The sequence below is a fragment of the Myxocyprinus asiaticus genome, chromosome 40, assembly GCF_019703515.2.
Source record: "Myxocyprinus asiaticus isolate MX2 ecotype Aquarium Trade chromosome 40, UBuf_Myxa_2, whole genome shotgun sequence".
NCBI lineage: Eukaryota > Metazoa > Chordata > Actinopteri > Cypriniformes > Catostomidae > Myxocyprinus > Myxocyprinus asiaticus.
In genome coordinates this window covers 33109398-33132502 of record NC_059383.1, presented here as the reverse complement: position 1 = coordinate 33132502, position 23105 = coordinate 33109398, and the positions used below count along the sequence as shown (strand labels likewise).

The 23105-nt window shown below is 37.5% G+C and overlaps 1 protein-coding gene across 23 annotated transcripts in view; it reads right to left on the bottom strand.

Moving 5' to 3' along the window:
• LOC127430708 (calpastatin-like) overlaps positions 1 to 23105 on the bottom strand; it is a 50444-nt gene that overhangs the window by 4380 nt on the left and 22959 nt on the right. For 7 of the 23 annotated variants that reach the window (XM_051680673.1, XM_051680677.1, XM_051680675.1 and 4 more), the window contains 25 exons: positions 16045 to 16107; positions 14323 to 14487; positions 12286 to 12432; positions 11738 to 11857; positions 11011 to 11055; positions 10814 to 10909; positions 10550 to 10630; positions 8120 to 8170; positions 6751 to 6831; positions 5649 to 5714; positions 5487 to 5567; positions 5149 to 5256; positions 4908 to 5024; positions 4607 to 4705; positions 4208 to 4258; positions 3063 to 3137; positions 2798 to 2860; positions 2368 to 2454; positions 2092 to 2208; positions 1897 to 1980; positions 1667 to 1774; positions 1452 to 1556; positions 816 to 908; positions 659 to 709; positions 151 to 276 (listed from right to left, as the gene is read on the bottom strand). In XM_051680673.1, the coding sequence (XP_051536633.1) occupies positions 151 to 276; positions 659 to 709; positions 816 to 908; positions 1452 to 1556; positions 1667 to 1774; positions 1897 to 1980; positions 2092 to 2208; positions 2368 to 2454; positions 2798 to 2860; positions 3063 to 3137; positions 4208 to 4258; positions 4607 to 4705; positions 4908 to 5024; positions 5149 to 5256; positions 5487 to 5567; positions 5649 to 5714; positions 6751 to 6831; positions 8120 to 8170; positions 10550 to 10630; positions 10814 to 10909; positions 11011 to 11055; positions 11738 to 11857; positions 12286 to 12432; positions 14323 to 14487; positions 16045 to 16107 (2280 nt within the window). The remainder of the gene's footprint in view (positions 1 to 150; positions 277 to 658; positions 710 to 815; positions 909 to 1451; positions 1557 to 1666; positions 1775 to 1896; positions 1981 to 2091; positions 2209 to 2367; positions 2455 to 2797; positions 2861 to 3062; positions 3138 to 4207; positions 4259 to 4606; positions 4706 to 4907; positions 5025 to 5148; positions 5257 to 5486; positions 5568 to 5648; positions 5715 to 6750; positions 6832 to 8119; positions 8171 to 10549; positions 10631 to 10813; positions 10910 to 11010; positions 11056 to 11737; positions 11858 to 12285; positions 12433 to 14322; positions 14488 to 16044; positions 16108 to 23105) is intronic. The other 16 variants (XM_051680686.1, XM_051680688.1, XM_051680689.1 and 13 more) reach the window with 5 other exon arrangements.

The window sequence follows — 23105 nt, the reverse complement described above, 5'->3', positions numbered from 1 at the left end:
ATAATTAAAAAAAATTTAAAAAAAAGCCACTCACTATCACCACCCCAATGCAAACTTTAGTGGGATTGTGTCTAAGAATTTAGAGGGATGTGTTTTGATATTTTTGCAGGCTGTTCAGTAATACAGAACATGCAGGCTGGTTTGTGGTACCGTGTGGGTTGGGTGGATTGGCTCTGGGGTAAAGTGGTGGGCTTCGGGTGCAGATGGCTTCACGGTGGGTACTTCAGTGAAATCACTGGACAGAAGGTCAAGAGCCGTTGCATCATCCATTGATTTCTGAGACAGACAATTGAAGATCTACAATTACATTCTTTGCAACTATCAGTAATAAGATTCTTGATTTTACATAAAATGTTTCAATTGAAGCAGTGGTGGTCCAATACTGCCCTGCAAAGCTTCAACACAGTAACTAAACATTTGATCAAAACTGAGTTATGACGGTTGAGTCAAGACAGTCCTATGATGAGTTTGGCTGAACTACGCACAGCTTCCGAGAAAACAGAGTAATACTATTTTATAACCCACATTTGGCTGGCCAATCAAAAACTTTGAACTGTTTCAGTGTTGGCTTAGTTACTACTGTCCATCATGACTTTGTAGGGCAGTATATTGTACGCATTCATACATATTCCCAACACCACATGTTAAAATGAAGTACCTGCTTTGGTTTGACATCTTTTTCTGCTTTCTTCTTCGCATTTTCAAATGCCTGCAGTGAACAAGCAAGAAAAATCTGAGAAATTGTCACATATTTATGTTGAATTATCTAAGTGAAATCCACTGGCATGAAAACTAATGGAGAATGTAAAAGTCACCTTGCGGTCTGCTTCTGTGAACCGATGATCTGGTGGAAGGGTGTCATCTCTCTCACCCGGTTTACTCACCCTCTCCTCCACTATGTCCTTTTCCTGTGGTAGGGAGAGAGATGGTGAGAACATCCAAGTAAGCTCTTCTGGATGTGGTACAATCCTCAAGATCTTTGGTTGCATCTTTGGTTAACAAGCACTGAAAAGCCACTTCTCTATCAGGAACTTCTATGAAACTACTGCATCTACTTATGTTACGCTGCTAGAATTACAGCAGATGCAAGTTATTAAAGAGAATAAATCTGAAGGCCTATTCACACAAAGTCAGATTTTTTAGAATGAAAAACATGCACAATAAGCTTTTAAAATGAACAATGCATCTCTATGTACTGCTTAATACTGAGACAAAATAACTGTACAGTACTGTGATGATCTTCCATCCTTTATTCAGAAGATATGTAATTTGTGTAAATAGTTCAGATGCCAAACAATTCATTCAGGTATCCAAATGATTAACCAAATGCAAAAATATTGTTAAAAAATATTTTATATTTTTGTGTCATGTATGAATAGGTCTATTTGGTGGAAAGTTACTGATGTGCATGGATAGACATGGTTACTAAAGGTTACCAAAAGGGCTGTTACCTTGACAACGGCTTTGGGTGAGACTGGGGCTGGCACGGGGGAGGGTTTTATGTCTGCAAGAGTGTCTGAGAGAGCATCCAAAGCTGACGATGTACCTTCTGACAACTTCAACAAACAACAAAAGGGGAAGTCAGTATACTGTAGAAGAATAGTATGCATGTGTACATGTTTACTGTAAGTTTGTTTGCCTGAGAATTGATTCAGATTTACTGTACCTGTCTGTCAGCGTGTGGGGGGCCAGACACAGCAGACTGAACTTTAGATGCAGAAGATAGAGTGACAAAATCATCTGAAAGAGCTTCTAAAGCAATACATGCTGAAGGCTAGATAGAGAGAGAGAGATAGAGAGAGAGAGAGAAAGAGAAAGTTGAAAGAGGTTAAAACAAACTTTGACAGTAAGATAATGAGAAAGACAGACTGTTAGAGAATTGGAGGAGGGACAAACAGGGGTCTTGGAAGCAGACGGTGCAGGGGCATCCTTAAAATCGCCAGACAGAATGTCCAGAGCTTCAGTAGTGTCTAAGGAATGCTAGAACACAAGAAACATCCACCATCAAATCACAGGTCCCAGCAAGAGTGACCAATTACCACACAAATCTACACGACTGATTCTCAACATACAAACAAAGTTCAAATTGACCTCTTTTTTAGGAGGAGGATGTTTTTTGAGGTCTTCCTCTGAGAATCTGTAATCTGGTGGGAGTGTGTCCTCTCTCTCCCCAACACGCACACCCTTCTCTGATGTCACATCCTTCTCCTGATAAAAAAAAACAAAAAAAAAACATGTAATCATAATTAAGAAAATGAGTAGCTGTTTTTAAAGACTATATCTATTCTGTGTCTACATTTAAGATTAGATTTGACAATTAGAATATAAGAATCTTATTAGTATTATGAAAGATAATAAGAGTTGTACATGAACAATATCCCCAGGTTTCAGTTCAGGTAATTTTTTGGGTGGTTCTGGTGCACCCAGTGTGTCGCCCAAAGCGCTGAGAGCATCCTAGACAAGAAAGCAGGAGAGAAATGGAGAGATATTAAAAATCTGTCCATGGTCCTAAAATTACAATTCAAATACTTTTCTTAAAAGAGAAAGACATCAGTCAGCATTTTCACACTTGACTCTTGAAAGTTTAGAAATCATACAACCAAAGGCAATATCAGCATGTGCCATTTGTTCAACCAAAATTAATTAATTATTGTGTTCCCAAACTAATGACTCCAGTTTGGGAACACAATATGTATAATAATAATAATAAAGATTGTCTGCTTATTATGCTCAATTTCCAGGACATGTGTGAATACATCTTTGCTTATTCTATTTTTTTGTCCAGTATTTGCAATACCTCATCTGTCTCTGGGTTTTGCTTGGGGCCTGGAGGTACAATTTTAGGAACAGCAGAAGAAACCTACAGCAAGAACAGAACAGAATTAGGAACAGAACAGAACAAAAAGAATAGAATAGAAAAGAGGAAAAAAGGGAACAAAAACGACATTACTCATCTATTCAGGGCATAAACAAATACCAGAATAACTGGACTGAACACAACAATAGCAAGGAAATGAATTGAGCATTAAACATTCATTTTTGGGTGACTGATGTTAATATACCTTATGAGCAGTCTGTGCGGGAGCCACAAAGTCACCTGCTAGAGCATCTATTGCTGATAATTCCTCAAATTTTGGCTTAAAAAATAAAACAGAAATGCAGATAGAAATAAAGCAGAAAGATTCAATATATGTCATTCTTTAACAATAATTTTAATAATTGTATTATTTTGGTAGCACTAAATAACTTTCATTATAGTGCAACAGTGCCTGCCTATGTTTTCAGCCGTCCCGGTACCGGAAGTGCTATTCCCAATTATTTTTTTCCATAGGAATTCCATAAAATCCTTCATAGAAGCGTTCTAAGCCATGAACCAAACCAACCAGATCAGAGATAAAATCACAACATTACAAATTTTGATATAAACCAAAAAAGTATCTGTAAATCTGACAAAGGTACAAGACTGTGTACTTAACGTCTTAATTGAGGGAAAGAACTACAATCCCATGAAGCACTGTGAAAGATGTTAGCCGAAAATCAAAAACTATTAATTTACTTTAATTTCATTGCAAAATATTTAAATATATAAGTAGTTTGAAATCATACGGAGAAGATTGCATCATTCACAGTGCATCATTGAAGTAGACGGTGGCTTGATGCTGCAACTCTCTGATTGGTTGATCTTTCTATTCAGGATTCAGGGGTAGTGTAGTTCTTCACCAAGAATGCTGCTATTAAACTTTTTTTTTTTTTAAGTAGTTGAAATAACATTAACCATTGATAAATAACCTAGATCATCACGGTAGAGCTGTCTTTAAAGGTTTGTAAGTTATTGTTAAAAATATACTAACCTATGGGGAAAATTAATGGAATGTCTACTTCCGGAATAAGACTGTTGAGCTCTGTTACATATAGTAGGTCTCTGGAATACTTGATTCTGATTGGCCAATCACAGCATTCTACAGTCAAATATTTTTCCTACATAACCGTGCTAGTTTTGTGTCTTTCAAATCACTCCACAGTCTTGGCATATAATAAAGTTTTTTCATATAATAAAAAATGTCCACAATATTTTATGATTTTTGTATATTTGTTTTTCTTAATTTATGGTAAGAAGCCATGTTATAAGTAGGTTTATATACAGCCAGCTGGTCATTATTGCAAAATAAACACTGACAGTAAAGGTCCACCTCCAGAATTGTCCTACCTTGGGAACATCTTTAGACTTCTCAGGAACTCCAGCAGGTTTCGCCTTTTCCTGATTAGTCAAATTTGCAATCAAAGTAAATTCTAAGCATTACACGATCTATCAATGTTTGTTGCTATTATGTTTTTAACATGTATTATATTAATACATGTTAAAATGTATATGTTTTTTATATATTTGTTTTATATATATATATATATATATATATATATATATATATATATATATATATATATATATATATATATATATATATATATATATATATTTGTATGTATTATGATTTGACAAATTAACAGTGGTTAAACTATCTGAATGCAAATTGTAAGCATTACAGTGCATAATAAAATACTGTTCATTGACATAATGTTATTAATGACAGTTATTATAAAGTATCACCTGTTGAGGAGGAACGGGGGCCTTGACAACAGGTGCTGCAACAGGAGCTGTAAAACCTCCAGAGAGAATGTCCAGGGCATCATCTGTGTCCATAGAGGACTGGGACAAGACATCCATCAATCAGATCACAGCATTGAAAGACAGTAGCCAATCACCACACATTTTACAACCTATGCTGACATAACTACACATTCTACACAGATGCAATGCACTATATGTTTGATAAAGTGAGTGTGTTAGCACACCGTTTATAAAATGTCAAATCTTGAGTATCTTTAACAAATTGTGATGTATGTCTGACCTCTTTTGGAGGAGGGGGACATTTTTGGAGCTCTTCCTCTGAGAATCTGTAGCCTGGTGGGAGTGTGTCCTCTCTCTCCCCAACACGCACACCCTTCTCTGATGTCGTTTTCTTTTCCTGACCAAAACATGCAAATTATTTTTAAAAAGTCTTTAAAAAGATCTATATTTCGTCTTAATTTCAGATTGTGTCTTTATAAATAACCTAATTTTAATTTTGAAAGAGTAAACAGAGCTCTTACATCAACTATGTCTCCAGGTTTGAGTTCAGGTAGTTTCTTTGGTGCTTCTGGAGCACCCAGTGTGTCTCCCAAAGCGCTTAGCGCATCCATCGGCATGGAACTGTCCAGCTGGAAAGGAATAAAAGGGTAATTATACTCATTGAGAAAGCTTCATACTCTTTCTTTTATTGAGGATCTTAAAGGGCACATTTATGATCATTTCACATGTAATCTCGAATGTAATCTTTAAGTTTGTTAAAGTAAGTGAAGAACTGTGGCAAGAGTTTCACCCATTCTTTTACAAATTACAAAAATTCTGATTTGTAGTTTTTATTCTTGTGGAAAATCTTCTGTTTTACCTTCTCTATCTTGGCTTTCTTGTCAGCTGGTGGAGCGGGGGATTTGGTTACATTAGCAGGTTGAGACGTCGCCTGTTGTTTCTGTCAAGAGAGAGACATGTTTGGGTGTTTGGGCAAGCTAATGATATCAGAAGACATTGTGTGATGTGAACATACAGTTACCTGCTGAGAGCGTGGAGGAGGAGCAAAGTTTGAGCGGGCATCTACTGCTCCAACAGTTTCAGTTTTCTAAAAAAAAATAAAAATAAAAGGAAGGAATAAATGTCAAACAAAGAACAAAATACATCTGTTTATCCTAGATAAAAGTTTGAAGTGTAACTTTTTCAGTGTTAAAATACTTACTCATATCCCACCTTAAAGGGATAGTTCACTTAAAAATTGAAATTCTCTCATGATTTACTCATCCTCATGTCATCACAGATGTGTATGACTTACTTTCTTCTGCTGGACACCAACAACATTTTTTAGAAGAATATCTCAGCTCTGTAGGTCCATACAATGCATGTGAATGGTGGCCAGAACTTGGAAGTTCCAAAAGCACATAAATGCAGCATTTTTTACAATCAATCTCCACTTTCACTTCCACATTTTTCTTCTTTTGTTTTTTGGCGATTGGCATTCTTTGGCATGGAGGAGAATTTATAGTAAAAAAAAGGACTTAAATATTGATCTGTTTCTCACCCACACCCATCACATCGCTTCTGAAGAAATTGATTTAACCACTGGAGTCGTATGGATTACTTTTATGCTGCCTTAATGTGCATTTTGGAGCTTCAAAGTTCTGGTCACCATTCACTTGCATTGTGAGGACGTAGAGAGCTAAGATATTATTTAAAAAAATCTTCATTTGTGTTCTGCAAAAGAAAGGAAGTCATACACATCTGGGATGGCATGAGGGTGAGTAAATGATGAGAGAATTTTCATTTTTGGGTGAACTATCATTTTAACTGGCAGATACTTTAAATGTTAACTATGAGCCATTTGTAGGTTGATTTCCCCGAAAAATACTGTGAAACACTGTGGCGCTATTAAAACATTGCTCTCTTTGTTCGAGCATCATGACCCACCCAACACAGCAACATTAGCTCAACCAATGGCATGACTTTGTGGTGTTTGATCGACTAATGGACGATTAGGGGAGTGTTTGGAAAACCTGTTTGAAGGAAAATCATTATTTTTGCAAGACTGTTTGGTGACACTAGTAGCACAGAAATGACACACTTCAGCTTTAAGCGGAATCTGTGTATGAGATCGATGAACTCACCATCATCTGTTTAGGAGCACTTGGAGCTGAAGATAAGAACCCGGCCGAGAGGGAGTCCAGCGCCTCATCTGTGCTTATAGGCTGATGACAAAAAAAGAAAAACAAACACAAATGAATGCATGAAAAAACACTAAACGTGACATTTTAATTTACAGTGACAAGAAATCCTACATGGTTGTAATCCTAGAAATTACCAACAGAGGGAGCCACAAGTTCAATTTCAGGGAAAACGACAAAAAGCATGTGTCATGGCAGGAAAAGTACAGACACACCCTCTGCATACCAAGACCTCGACATCAACAATACACCACTTTTCACATGCTAAATTATAAAACAACCACCAGCTGAACAAACTGCCCTAACAGTCATTAAGCAAAGCAAAGAATCCTACAAACTGTGTCTAGATATCTGTGAGGCTGATCATAATATTCTGAGTATTAAAGACCAGCCGATGAGTATTTATTGAAAACTTGAAAGGCATAATGAGTAAAGCAACACAGCGCAGGTTGGATGAATTTGTGTGTGTTTGTGTGTGTGTGTGTGTGTGTGTGTGTGCTGATTAAGCAACAATTTGCTGAAAGTGAACGAGTGAAAGCGAAGTAGAAAGAGTGATCCATTTATTGTTTGCTTCTGTTTGCTAGCCAACACCCCTAGAACTAGCAAAACACTTGGCACTTAGATACAGATATAGAGTGGGACAGAGAAACTGTCGATGAGACAGGAACAATATCAGTGAGAAAGAGAAAATGACAGTGATCAGTGTTGTAGTCGAGACCAGCTCATTCGAGTACAAGTCCAGACCGAGACCAGAGAGGGTCAAGTCTGAAACAAGTCTCATTTAGGCCTAATGCAACCTTAATGGATGTTACATGTACAGTGTAAACAACCAAATTGGCTCATATATCAAATATACCTCATACAGTATATTATGTGCTTAGGCTTATGTTGGTTTAAACAACATTACCAGTCAAGAATGAAATAATTGTCACATTCTAGGTTACATTAAAACAATTTTAATACAATTATGACATGTCGATGATGTCAGTGATGATAATAAGAATAAGAAGAGGGCTTTTTTTTTTTTTAAAGTGACTCGACTGGTCTCAGGAAAAAGTCAGATTTCACACCGAGAGACTGTGAGAATAATAGTGAGACAGGCAGAAAGACAATGAGACATGGACAATAACCGTGCAACAGTGAGAGTAAAGGTGCAGACTGCTTATGAACTGTGGTGCTAGGAAGTAGACAAGTACACACTTTCAACATCAAACATGTGTGTCAATGTGAGTCACATGACTACACTAAGGTATAAACAGCACAGCACACTGTACACACTGACAGTACAAGGCCACCTCCACAACTTTCCTACCTTGGGAAAGTCTTTAGGCTTGTCAGGAACTCCAGCAGGTGTTTTCTTTTCCTGATTGGGTGAAATAAGAATGGTTAGACTTAAAGCCATGCCTACTAAATCCAAATGCATTGGAGTGAATAGTCGTTTTAGACTTATACAGACTCTAAAAGACTTGTTTCACACATTGGTGAGATATAATAAGTTTTGACAGAGGAACTGACCCTTTGCTGAGCCCCGCCTTAAAGGTGTTTCTAACCATTCCTATTTTAGTAACTGTTGCCTTCCACCATTATCACTAACAAAGTGTTTGCCCTTTTCTCATGAGAGTCTATGAGGGTAATGTGTGTTTGAGTAGTTTTAAGAGTAATTCTATAGAAAATATCCAAAAGTATGTTAAAAAAAATATTTATATATTTGCCGGGTCACTTGTGATTGTGACACGAGGTCACCAGAGAGAACTAACACACACACACACACACACACACACACACACACACACACATACACACACACAACCGGTCAAAAGTTTTGAAACATATTCTTTATTATTATTTTTTTAATTTATTTTTTTATTTAGAATAATAGTAAAGTCATCAAAACTATGGAATAACATAAATGGAACAATGGGAATTATGTTGTGACTAAACAAAATCCAAAATAAATCAAAACTGTGTTATATTTTAGCATCTTCAAAAAAATGAACTTTTGACATTTTCTCAACCAAATTCTTGAGGTATCACCCTGGGATGCTTTTTAAACAGTATTGAATGAGTTCCCATCTATGTTGGGCACTTATTGGCTGCTTTTCTTTATTATTTGATCCAAGTCATCAATTTCAAAAACTTTTTTTTTTTATATAAAATTTTAGTTTTATAATGAAATAAATTAATATGGTGGCACAATTATATTTTTGTCTACAAAACTAATTTCAAACATTTAAGCATACGCCTTCAGATCAAAAGATTTTTAAGATCGTGAGAAACATTTCAGTCAAGTGTTTCAAAACTTTTGACCAGTAGTGTGTAATATATATATATATATATATATATATACACACACACACACACACACACACACTGTATATGCCATTGATCTGCGTAATTTACCGTAATGTTTTTTTATATTCATAGGAAAACGTTTGAGCACCTCTGCACTAATGTTATCAGTTGTGTAATTGCTAGCAAATGACGCTTTTTTTCTTTTTAAGTGACAGGGAAAATCGTTTGCCTCGATTCTGTTTCACCATTTTCTATAGTTCTCAATCACACAGTTTTCAATAAAATAACAGTGTAATTTAACAATTTCTTTGACAAAAAAAAAGTCACATAAATATTAGGGGTGTAACGGTACACAGAAGTCACGGTTCGGTACGTACCTCGGTTATGGGGTCACGGTTCGATACGAGTTTGCTACATCAGAAAAAAGCAATACATCCCAAATGCTAGGTTTCTTTTCATTTATTTTGAACAGACAGTAGTGCAAATTACAGTTTGTTCCACCTAGTGGCATTTAGTACCCCCTGAGGTAGTTGGTACAGTACAGCCTCCTTTATTTTTATATATATATAAATATTTAGTTCAATTACAGACAAGTACAATGCAAAAAGTACAAGGCAAATATAAGGCATTGTGGTACAGTTCAGAGTATGTGAAACAGAGAATAACAACAATAACTAAAACATAAAATGAATTTTTTTTTTTGCTGTACCAAGATAAACAATGACAGCCTCCTTTGGTGTATTAAGCACTAAGCAGTAAACAGAATGCACTCTTGCATAGGCCATATTTTTTTTTGTAGGGTCAATAAAAAACAAAAGGTATTTGGTCACAATCAGCTACAAAACTGAAAAGCATCTCGTGTGTTATAAAAGTACAAAATAAATAGAATAATGAAAAATAAAACTTGTGCATTAGGAGAAGCCATTCTTGTTTTGGGTTGGCGCATAGATGGTCTCTTCTTCTGCTCTTTTTCCTGTTGTGGCAGTTAGCAAACAGTGTTACATTATCGCGCACACCCCCTTCTGGATTGGAGTGGATCGCCTGTGACTGACTCAGATGTATTCCTCATCTGGCTGCATGCACCGAACCGTGACGTCAGTACCGTGATGGTTCGGGACGAATACATGTACCGTTACACCCCTAATAAATATACTTTGCAATATCACTCTTCATATTATCCATTCAGCCTATAAGAATATTTTTCCAAAAACTGCGCCATTCACTGTAATCTCCCATTCATTCCTATGGGAAGTTCTGCAAAGCTTGTTAGAGCAAGCAACGGTAACCAAGCTTAGCAAAGAATCAATTAAGTGGGGAAAATCAATATCCTGAAATAAGAGGAAGGGATGTGAGGAGAGAGAAGGAATGAATATGCTTAACGACTGCTAAAATGAAAAGAGTAGAGGACTACTTTATATAGGGTTAAGAATATGTACAATCTCCAACTGACCATGTCTTCACGTCTGTATCCTGGCGGCAGTGTGTCATCTCTCTCACCACACAAAATACCCTTCTCTGGCTTTACACTAGACTGAGACATGCAATGCATTCCATTGAAACACACACACACACACACACACACAGCACAATACAGGCTGTTAAATAAAGAGCTTTTACAAACACACAACAGCATGCCAAGACTGTAATTTATGTTTTAAATACGCATCAGTGAAATGCTCAGTACACAAATATCTACACACATACACCTCATTACCTCTTTGACTTCTGGTCCAGAGTATTCAGGAACTTTAGGAGCCACAGGTTTTGATGATGGTAAAGTGCCTGCCAAGGCATCAAATGGATCTCCAGCCTACATACAATGTAAAATAAACACAGTTGCATTCTTTAACTCAAATACAACACTCAAATAACTGCCATTATACACCATGAAAACTCAGGATGTATACTAACCTCAGTACTGAATTTAGCTGCGGGTGGGCCAACTTCCACTTGTACCTAATGGGTCACACACAAGATAGTTAGTCTCCATACTGACCAAAACTTTGACAATACGGTACTGAGACATTTACATGTATTCACTTGGCTGATGCTGTCACCCAAAGCAACTTACGGAGCTTTCAAAATATACACTTTGTCAACATGTGTTCCCTGGGAACTGAACCCATGACAATGGCATTGCTAATGCCATGCTCTCCTGTCAAACTACAGGAAGTCTACAAAAATTCAAATACGCGACCTCTTGCACTCGGGGCAAGAAACATATCTCTAAGCCACAACAGTCCATATATGATACATTCCCAGATCATTTAGCAACTGTATTCGTGACACAATTTCAAATGTAGTGTACTTAGAATGCACTCTTATACAGTTCTTGTACCCAAATAAGACACTTAAAAAGAATATGATCTTTTCCAGATTACGTGCTTATTAGCATACATTTTGATGATAAATATGTGCTATCTGGGCTGACGTCAGTTGTAAAAATGATTCTCCCTCAAAAGGCCTTTGAATATACAATAATATTCACTGGGTGCTTCTTTTCGAGGATGAATGAGGAGCATTTACATCTTCAATATGAGAAAGTGCAGGGACAATCGAATGGTGATATAATTGGTGATAGAGTCTTGGGAGCAATGCAGTTTCAATTTCAGAGGATCCTTCGTCATTCCATAAATACCTTTTGGGCGCTTATCGACTTTTGGCCACCACTTCCAGGTAAACCAGTTGTGGCTGAGGGTTTTCCGAAAGCCGCATCCACCTTAGCAGGTCCCGGTTTGGTTGAAGGAACGGTTGTATTCTATCAGAAGCATATGCACCATGTTCGTTCATTTTAACCAACATTAACACATCACAGTTTGAGCAGTCGATCAATTGTGCAGCTGCAGCAGAACTAGAGTTGAAAGCGAAAGAATCAAAAGATAAGAAAGAGGTCTTATCTTTTCAGGAGTGCAATGATGCAGCTCCTCACACACAGGTGTGTATGATGAACATCATGAGAAGCAGAAGATAAGGAGGTCGATCTAGTTTGATCTAGAGGCATTAATGACACATTGTGGGAACATCGATCCAAAGAGAATTCTTGAAGTGAAATACAGCAATAAATGGTGGAGCAGTAGAAGATTTCAAAGAAGTTGTGAACATGCCAATGGAGTCTCGTTTGAACAAGAATAAGCAGATGGACAGAAGCTGAACTCCTCTGGAGAATGAATGTTTTCATTGGTGTACCTGGGCCTTTTCTTGTGCAGGGTCTTTGGGCTTCACTGTGTCTGCGGGGGGCTTCACAACCCCTCCACCTGTTAAGCCAGATCCAGTTCCAGAGATCACATCTGGGACTTTGGCAGGCGAGGGAGGTGTTGGTTTAGAGACTGTGGTCTGCAATCAGGATGCAGGCATGAGGACCATAAACTTGGTAAACCATAGCACGTTTACAGTGGATATGGAAAAGCACTTTGAGTATGAAGCAAGCCCAAAAGATTAGGTGAATCAGATGGATAAAATGAAATTAAAAGAGAAACCAAATTAGGTTTGCACATAGGGTTTTAGTTCATAGTGGCAAAAGACAAGGTTTAAACTTTAATGCTGCTTCGCGGCTTTGAAAAACTCCACCCAGGTAGTCATTAATGTGGTCAGTATTAGTACAGTGGTGGTATGGTAGTCATGAGAGCTTGGGTTTAGTGTTGAGAAGAACCAAAGGACAAGGAAAACACCTCTATCCCACAATGAATTCCATCAGACAGAGAAAGTTGTGCAACAAGTGGGAATTTATTTATTTTTATAATGGTTGTAAGACAGATATTCAGCTGCTAAAAGCTGAATATCGGCTGTAAAAGATTTACAGCCTGTAAATCAACGAAAGTGTTGTGTTAGTGTTCAACAAGAGTGTTAACCAAGAATAAAAGTTTAAAGGAATAGTTTAGTCAAAAATGTAAATTCTGTCATCATTTATTCACCCACATGTTGCAATAAAGCAGTAGGACTTTTTTCTTACGCGGAACACAAAAGGAAAAATATGGTCCGTCTATTCAATACAATGGCAGTTTATCTGGACTCACTTTAAAGCTTAAAAATGGACCCAAAAGTACTTGTGCATTATACTTGTGCACGTTTTCTGAAAGCGTATGAAATTCAAAGTAATTTTTCGGTGAAAAATGTTGCACGCCCATGAGTGAAGCAGAGAAGCTAGTCTACAAATGGCGCGCATGTTCACGCAAGCTATTGAATTATTCCTAGTGCTGTTATGATAATGAAATTTGGCTGTCAATTAATTGTCTTACAAACAGTAATACTTAAGGTATATGTGTGCTTAATACACATACACCTTAAGAAGTAATTTATTTATATTAAACTTGGGATCATATGATAAAATAGGGATATATAATTTCCTTTCAAGACTTGGAATATGTTACACAGGTGTAGAATGGCATGAAAAATAACATTTTAAATATTAAAATATTTTCAAATACTTCAACTTAAGTTTTGGTAAACTTAACAAGTACATTGTTGTATGTTGTAAATAATAATAATACATTATATTACGCAATAGTAATATATTTCTGTCCTGAATTCTTCACTTTCCCACATTATTTTAAGGCTCTCCTATTAAACCTACGAGCTCTTATTTTGCATAAATGAAGACCTTTGAGAGTCTGTGTGTATTTAAAAATGTTTTTTTTTGTTCTAACATCTCCACTGAAATAGAGTAAGCAGACATCTCCTCTGTGTTACTACGTGTCATTTACACTGCATGTATGAACCTGCAACAACCAAGTACAATTGCCATTACTCGATCGTTAAATTAAAGTGAAACTAGAGCGCTTTTCATTCACTATCAAAATCCTCGCTTATATTTCCGTGGGAGATTGCCGTGTGCATCAGAGCACTTCAGAGGCGGTTATTCTTAATTTGCTCTTCAAGAGCTGCTCTGAGTGCGGTCCACGGTGTGGGTCAGTGAGACAGGTGGAGTTCATTTGGAGTGCTCACATAATGCGATAACATCGGAAAATGGGACCCGTTCATGGCAATTCTTTATTCGCTTAAAATAGCCTTATTTGGAGAGTAAAATGTGATTGGAATTTGAAGTGCACAATAATCATGGTTATCTCAAATAATCGCAATCATGACTAACTATTCCTTTAAAAGAAAGAAAAAAACATAAGTGACAGAAAATTGTTTCAGAAAAAGTGTAAGGTGGCACTGAAGAATCAGAATTAGGGGGTTAACAAGCCCATAGTCCAATAAATCCAGTAGGCAGTTTGTGTCTACCAGTTGCGTTAATTGAGAAGGTCCTTTCTGATTGGCTGCAGTACTAGCAGCCCCTCCACCGCCAGCAGCTCCTGCAGTAGATGTTAATGATGGAGCTGCTTGGGTTGCAGAGGTGGTGCCGGGTTTGACAGCCACAGATGCCGCGGAGGATTGCATAGGTCCTTTCTGCAATGCAGATGTTAGGGTGTCAATCATATGACACAATTAGAGTATTGCACTTATAGAGTTCCTTATTGGGCATTTTGCACTTTTTGTTGATACAGTAGAGCGGGGACAAGAAATGATTAGGAAGAGTGAAGAAAATGGTTTTGGGATGCAAAGCAGGCAGGATTCGAACCTGTGTCGCCTAAATGAGCAGCATGTTGCAATGTACCTAGATGGCATGCATTCTTGGGACCACGGCTCCAGATGGATGTAAGATTTTAATGAGCCTTACAAAACACTTTCCCTGAACTTCCCTTTATTTTCATTCTAAAGAGTTAACTGTTAAAGGTATAGTTCACCCAAAAATGAAAAGTCTGTCATTGTTTACTTACCCTCAAGTTGTTCTAGGCCTATATGAGTTTCTTTCTTAAGTGGAACACAAAAGGAGATGTTAGGCAGAACGACAACCTCAGGCGCCCATTCACTTTCATTGCATGGTGACTGAGGCTGCCATTCTGCCCAACATCTACTTTTGTGTTCCACATAAGAAAGAAAGGTTTGCAATGACATGAGGGTGAGTAAGTTAACAGAATATTGGGGTATTTTCATTTTACACATTTATTTTACACATTTACTTTCACACTGCATCAAAAATATCAGTTACAGATATATTACACTAAAACTGGAGCTGTATATAGAACCAGGAAAGTGAGTCATAGGGCAGACGCCTCTTGAGGGACACACAGTGTCCTCCTACCCACTCAGACATAACAGATCCCAGCCAAAAACTTGCTTTGTCCAGGGGCTACAGATAACCATGAGAAAAATTAAAAGTCCTATCAGCTTAGCACCAAACAGCAGCGGACAAGTTTCAAACACATAAATCCTCTACAGGTCCATACAAACACAGAAGCATTCTACAGTATAAAGAGTTCTTTGTCTTTTTTTCTCTCTCTCTCTCTCTCTGCTGTGGTTCCTTCCTGTCCTCTATTTGCAATTTATTACACATATTGTTGCTAGAGTGTCTCGGTTTCTTTATCTGTTCATTCTTCAGTAGTCACAGAAAACACGGACATTTTCCTATCATCAGTTCATGTTAATTGATATTAAATGCTGTGAAATATAAGTTAATATGCAGATATTGGACTTTAAAGTGGCTGATCTCCCTTACAAGATATTGTACACAAAAGCAAAGCTGCAAATATGGAATTAAGAGGCTGGCAATGGAGTACCAGTAACTCTCAAATTCTTTCAGGGTCCCTTTGGATTACTAGCCAAGAGCTTTAACCACCAAAAAAAAAATCACCATCCACGTTTTCCAAGGAAAGGTATAGCAGCACTTAATTCAAATAGGCAGAAAACCTTTCCTAGTTCTTTCTGTTCGCAGACTAAACCACACCCCTTAACAACACAGTAATCTCACAGAACAAATCTCACTACCTTAGCAACCTCACCAAACAGACTCCAATATACTTCAAATGACCAGAATGCAAGGCGCTATCAAGTAAAGATGCTATGGGGCCAAAGTGGGTGTAAGGCATAAGCCAGTTTCTGGAATAAAAGATAAAAGGTTTTCACCTCATATTGTGCAGGTTTAGCTGTGGAAACCTGTGCTTTTGGGGTGGGTGTGACCTGCTGAGACTGCAAAAAGAATAAGAGAGAGACAGACAGAGAAAGAGAAAAGTTGAGTGCAAAAAGGAAATGCATTTACAGTGTTATGAAAATCATCACAATCACTGTTAGGAATATACAAAAATGCATTAGTGCACATTGGATTCCATTACTTGATCTGACCTTCTTACTATAAAACAAATAGCAAGAATCACATGCAAATTATGAGCTTAGTACAAAAACATGAGGTCATGGTGAATCAGAGGAGTAAACTAGTGAAAGCAGCACTGCACATCAAACTATAGCTATATCTGGAAACTACCATACTACTCTTACCATTCCTGCAGTATATAGTAAGAGTAGTATGGTTGTATGCTATTTTGAACATAGCGACACATGCAAATACATGTGCGCTGCAGCAAATGTGTGTACATGAGATGATCTTAAAACCAGTGTTGCGAACGCTGTTTTGAAAATTTAGCTTGTCAAGCTATAAGATATTCAACATTTAAATTAGTTCGACTTAACTATCCAATTGAAAAAGTAGTGAACTATACTAATAAAAATAAGCAGACTAAATTTTAAAATAAATAAATCAGATCCAATAATATTAAATATTAATGCATTTTTTTTTTCAACGAGAGTGGTTGAAATCTGATATGAAATCAGTGAGGATCTCAATTAGTGTGACAGCATTAAACAGCAATGAACCAATCAATTTAGCATCGCTACTTTAGTTAGTTACTCCCCAACACTGAGAACTAAGATGTACTGATCAGGCTGATCTCTAATCAGATGCTGCTTTGTTTGGAAGAGAAATGTCTGATAAACAGATCAACATGACTGCTTAGAATTCACAATAAATGATGTTACATAAGTGGTTGAAATTATTCAGAAGTTATTAACCCAAAATGAGTTACAGAACACTTACTGTGAGGGTAGGCCCTGATGCATTCAGGGGTTACAAGCATTGCTTAAAGGGTTATTTCACCCAAAAATGAAAATTGTCTCATGATTTACTTACCTTTAAGCCATCCCAGATGTGTATGACTTTCCATCTTCAGCAGAACTGTAGTGACATTTTTTATAAGCAGATTCAGCTCAGTTTGTCCATACACTGCATGTAAATGGGTGCCATCAGACTTCTGGCTGTTTGACGGTCCAAAAGGCATATTTAGACTGCATAAAAGTAATCCACACGACTCCAGTCGATCAAATAATGTCTTCTGAAGCAAACAGATAGGTTGGTGTAAGAAACAAATCAATAATTAAAACATTTTTAACTTTAAATCTTTGCTTCCACCCAGCACTGTATTGCTGTTTTGAAATTAACTAATTCTCACGTGACATTCGTTACTCTGTTGCATACAAAGCACGCGCTTCTGACTTCTCGCATGAATGCACCATTGCACTTACGTCACTGATGTGTCGACTGCTGGCAGGAAGCGATTTTTTAAAGTTATTTGATTGTAGTTTTAATTATCAATTTATTTTTTTACGCAAATCTATCGATTTTCTTCAGAAGACATTCATTGATCAACCGGAGTCAAGTGGATTACTATTATGCTGCCTAAATATGCCTTTTGGAGTTTCAAACAGCCAGCAGCCTGATGGCACCCATTTACATGCATTGTATGGACAAACTGAGCTGAAATCCACTTATAAAAATCTTCACTATGGTTCTGCTGAAGAAGGAAAGTCATACACATCTGGGATGGCTCAAAGATAAGTAAATCATGAGAGGATTTTCATTTTTGGGTGAACAAACCCTTTAAGGACACTGAGGGTTCAGTAACTCTCAAATTCTTTCAGGGTCCCTTTGGATTACTAGCCAAGAGCTTTAACCACCAAAAAAAAAATCACCATCATAACCACAACTACTGTAGTAACTAGCTATCGTGTTCAAACCCTGTGCTTTCCACAGAACTTTTAAAAAGATGTAATCAGACATTTTTATCCAAAGTGTCTTACAGCACACTTATAATGAGGATAATCCAAATAGGGAAACCTGGTGCATTGCTCAATTGCACAATGCAGGGCATGAACCAGCTACATTTAAATTTCTTGCCCTGCCATTACACCACATAACTATACCATAGGATCAGGAGTTTTGTGTTGACCTCATATACACAGCAAGTTTGTGAAGCAAGTTAATTTATTGCTTTAAAGTTCCATGAAGTGTTCTGACTAGTTCAGCTGGTTTCAGTTATGTACAGAAAGATGGTGGGAGAAAGAGGGTGAATTGCTGATGATGAGATATAGGGAATGGAGAATTGCATAGAGTAGAATTCTTATGCAGACCACACATTTCAACAATATTCATTGAGACTTTGCAAATGAAAAACGCTGCCAAGAGTCAGGCGATCAACTGCAGATATTCTTTGTCTTTACTGACCATCACTGATTTCACCTGTGGTTTCCTTGCATTGTTTTTCAGTTTGCCTAGAGGTCTGTCCATTTAAACTTCTTGAAATTCATGGTCAATGCCAGGGCAGGGGCGCAGCATGCTCATATATGATCCTCAAAAGCATTCCAGGACATTTAGCTCCATTTTGAGAAGTCTGACCCAAACACAATAGCTGAAGCTAGGCGAATAGTGTAGAACAATGCTCAACATCTTATGGGTTATTCCATGTCAAATCAACCAAATTTCGGAAACTTCCCATGCTGATTTTTCTTTCTTTTGCAATACTTCTTCCTGAAGAAAGATTAACATAAACGATTTATGTACACCCAAATATGAAATGCCATGGATCAATATTTACTGTGTAATCCATTCTTTTGTATAGGGGGCTAATATGACAAATTTTGCCTATGATTTTGGAGCAAAACTATAGGTAAAAAAAAATAACCTTAGAAAGGTGGCAGTGTCCTTATTAGGTTTTTACACAGATAGATTTGAATATTATTAAAAATACCTACCTATCTCTGTGTAAAAAATGTAATAATGACGCTGCCACCTTTCTAAGCCACCTTTCATGGCATTTAATATTCTGGCTTTCATCATCCTTTATTTTTATCAAAAACAAAATTTTGAGCCAGTGACCTCTGGTTGAGTTGACACAAAATGACCCCTATTCCTTGTGCCACTAAATAAAGATACATGTCCAATAGTATTAATAAAACACTAGCTGTGAGAATATAGACACATTTTAAAAAGGCTTAAAACATAGCACAAACACATTTGTAAAATTCTTGGGTGAAACAATAACCCATCCCATTCAACAACAAAACAATTGAAAGAGGTGGAAACCCATAGGAAAGTTACTCTAAGGCCAATGTGTGCATGTTTTAATGGGTTTGGATGTAGAGCTAATCATTGTGTGTAAGAAACCACTTAGTCAGGTAAACATACATGATTGGCAGTCAGAAAAACACAATGCATTGCGGGTAAACAAAGGGCAGGTACCATTTGATGGGACATTTTGTACAGAGAAATTGTAATGAATTTAATGCTGAGTCAGTAGAAAATACAGATAATTATTTCTCATTCCATAGATCTCATTGATTTTACCATACATTACCAAGATGACTGCACTCCCTTCTAACCAAAAAAACAAACAAACAACAACATTGGATTCAGCAGTCAATTTCTGTTCAAATGGATTTCTTGGTAATGCTCTGACTGGTCAGCATGACCTCTGCAGTCGTCATTGTTTAATGAGAGCACTCCCATTCTTAGTTTCGATAAGCTGCCTTGGGAGGGTTTTGCTGATGACACAAATAATGTTAACACTCGAAGTACAGCCCCCCTTCAACGCATCTCACACAACAAGCCTAAATGTCTCTTCAACCACTTACTGACCATTCTCTCACACGAACACAATGACACGTGACACACCTCATATCATGATGGTCAACATTCCTGATGAAACGTCTATCACAGATGGATCCACCCAGGGCCGTAACCACAATAGACAGTGAGGGTGACATGTCGGTTTCAGATTAGTGGTGGACCACTATGGGTTTTTCAATTGCCAATTATTGATTGGTTACTGTCCATGACTAGTCCGGGACACCCCGTTGATGATCACAGCTGCACAGCCCAAATACAGCTCCTCCTCACAGAATCCTTGTGTCAGCAGGCACCAGTGAAAGTGTCACTGCAAATGACAACAAGGAAATGGTAAAAACCATTCAGGTCCTCCAACCTGATTTAGCCTCTGGGCCACTGCCCTGTTCTAATTCACTGAAGAAGCAGATTTGGTGGAGCCTCAGGTGGAATCTCTGGACACACCCTTTGAGCGCAACCATTGGTGATTTGTAAATACAGGTTTAACAAACAGAACAGACAAAGCTACACTGGCACTGGTTTTAACATCCCAATAGGACAAACTACACAGCATGAACAGTAAGGATGTTTTCTGCTGGCCCGGTCTGACCAGTAGTTCAGATTTTTAAGTAGTTAAGGAGGACAAAGGACTTTTATTAGTTAGTCCACTGTCTCTTCTTTTCTTAATGATGCAATACCTTTCTATATCTCTGATTCTATTCTTTAATAAAAATCATGAATAATGCATGTCTCCACCCATATCACCACAAAAGCACACCCATAAACCCTCTGTGGTTACAGAAAGTTAATCCAGTCCACAGCAGAAAGCTTCTAAGTAAAAAATGTTGTTTATGACCTGCCATTAGTTAATCAAAAGCTATGACGACAACATTTCTATATTATGAGAACGAAAATATAATGACGATATGACTTTACCACAGGGGTTTCAAAGTAGACTGGTTTTACTAGTATAATGAGAGGTTCAGTAGCTTACTGATAAGTATGAACCTGGACTGATCATGGGGTTTCATGACTTTCTTGTAAAGTGACATCCATCAGTAACTATGTTTCCATCCAAGGCGAACAGAAGTTTTAGCACATCAAAATAAAGCTGATGGAAATGCAAATTATCGCTAATATTTCACAAGTGTCGACATAATATTTTTCCGTTTAACTCTAGCGCATAAACTATATGTCGATACTTCAAATGTCGTGAAAAACTGGTTTGGAAACACTTTTTGTCGAGAAAATTGGCATTAACGCAAAAAATATAGTGTCACATGACAGAATTTGCCCCAGTCGTTAGCCTGTTAATCATGATGACGGTATACATCCTTGAAAGCTAATTTACTGTATGTGATTATGGATTGATCTTAACAGCATATAGATCCAATGCTGCAAACATGACACTTCCAGGAGTGCCAACATAAATATCTCGTATCATGCACATCGACAAGTGCACGGAGAACAAATGAATGGCCACTGTTTGCGATTAATTTAATCATGGTAGACATCCGTTTATTTACTAAAGTTGCTTTTCCAAACCATTCAAAATAATAGACGGCAGTCACAGAATTAGTCCACAATACAAAAAACATATCATTTCTGTGCACACAGATGTTTTAAATTAAAAATAAATACACAATACTAGGAGAAAAGCATCAGTGTGCTTTTTTGGAACACTAACATATAGCCCAATCCTATAAAATTATTGTTTAGCTTACTTTTGAAAAGATGCCGGCAAAATTCACTGTATTAAATCAATTACCAAACGAAAAAAGCGTTAAATTAAAAAAAAAAAAAAATTACCAAATGAAAAAAATATATATTTTTAGACCTATATATGCCTTTTCTTTACACAAACTTAAATTAGCCTTTCCCTGTTCTGTAGACGAAAAGAGTCGGCTGAATGACATTCTCAGAATGTTCTACTTTTTTTTCAAGACTATAAACTATCATAACTATTTGTCCAATGCTGAGTTCACTTTCAGAAAACAAGCTTTTTTGGGGGGGATTTTTCCCCTTTTTCTCCCAATTTGGAATGCCCAATTCCCAATGTGCTTTTAAGTCCTCGTGGTTTCGTAGTGATTCGCCTCAGTCTGGGTGGTGGAGGATGAATCCCAGTTGCCTCCGCGTCTGAGATCGTCAACCCGTGCATCTTATCACGTGGCTTGTTGAGCGTGTTGCCACGGAGACAGTGCGTGTGGAGGCTTCACGCCATCCACTGCGGCATCTGCGCTCAACTCACCACGTGCCCCATCGAGAACGAACCACATTATAGGGACCACGAGGAGTTTACCCCATGTGACTCTACCCTCCCTAGCAACCGGGCCAATTTGGTTGCTTAGGAGACCTGGCTGGAGTCACTCAGCATGCCCTGGGAACTAGCGAGCTAGCGAACTCCAGGGGTGGTAGCCAGCATATTTTACCACTGAGCTAACCAGGCCCCCTCAGAAAACAAGCTTTTGAACATTTTAAAACATTTAAATATTTTAAATCTAACCCTCTTTACCTCGGATACCATTTGCTGAGCTTCTTCAGAAAATGTAAATTGCATTATGACACTAAAATTCATTTTAGATGATAATCAAGTTCAGTTGGTCGTTAACAGTTGCAGGACAAATATGCGGGACATAATGTAGTTGTGATGGCGATGCTTTAGATTAGATGATTGTTCAAAATATCATATTGAATATCAGGAATGTATCATATGTAAACCCTGATATTACACTGCATCAATTTTTCTTTAATAGTTGTGCACACAGCATATAGACATCGATGGATGGTCCTTATACTAAGACTGAAAGTTTCCCCCACTACTTGGTGCAGGTTGCCAGCTTGAACAGGGCCATGATGATTTGCTTTCGGGTCGGAACAGGTGGCAACCTGGGACCAATATTACAATCCTATCAGAAGGGCAAATGCTCCCCATTTTACCAAAACTTCAGAGGAAAAAAATTAGGGACATCTGGGAGGCGAATTAGTGATAAACACACATTTCTGTATGGAAACGGCTTAAGGGCAGATTTCTTTTGCAAAAAAACAAAACTTATCCAACAAAGTATTTTTTTAAGCATGACGTCATCACGCACACCATTTTTATCGTTAAAAGTCCATTTGAATGGAAACGGGCAGAAGTTTTTTTTACACTTTCACTTTGTCGATAACAAAACAGCGCGAAAGGTGGATGGAAACTAGGCTATTATGGAAATATAGAAGTGATTTATGCAAGTATGATGAATTATGCATGTCTATA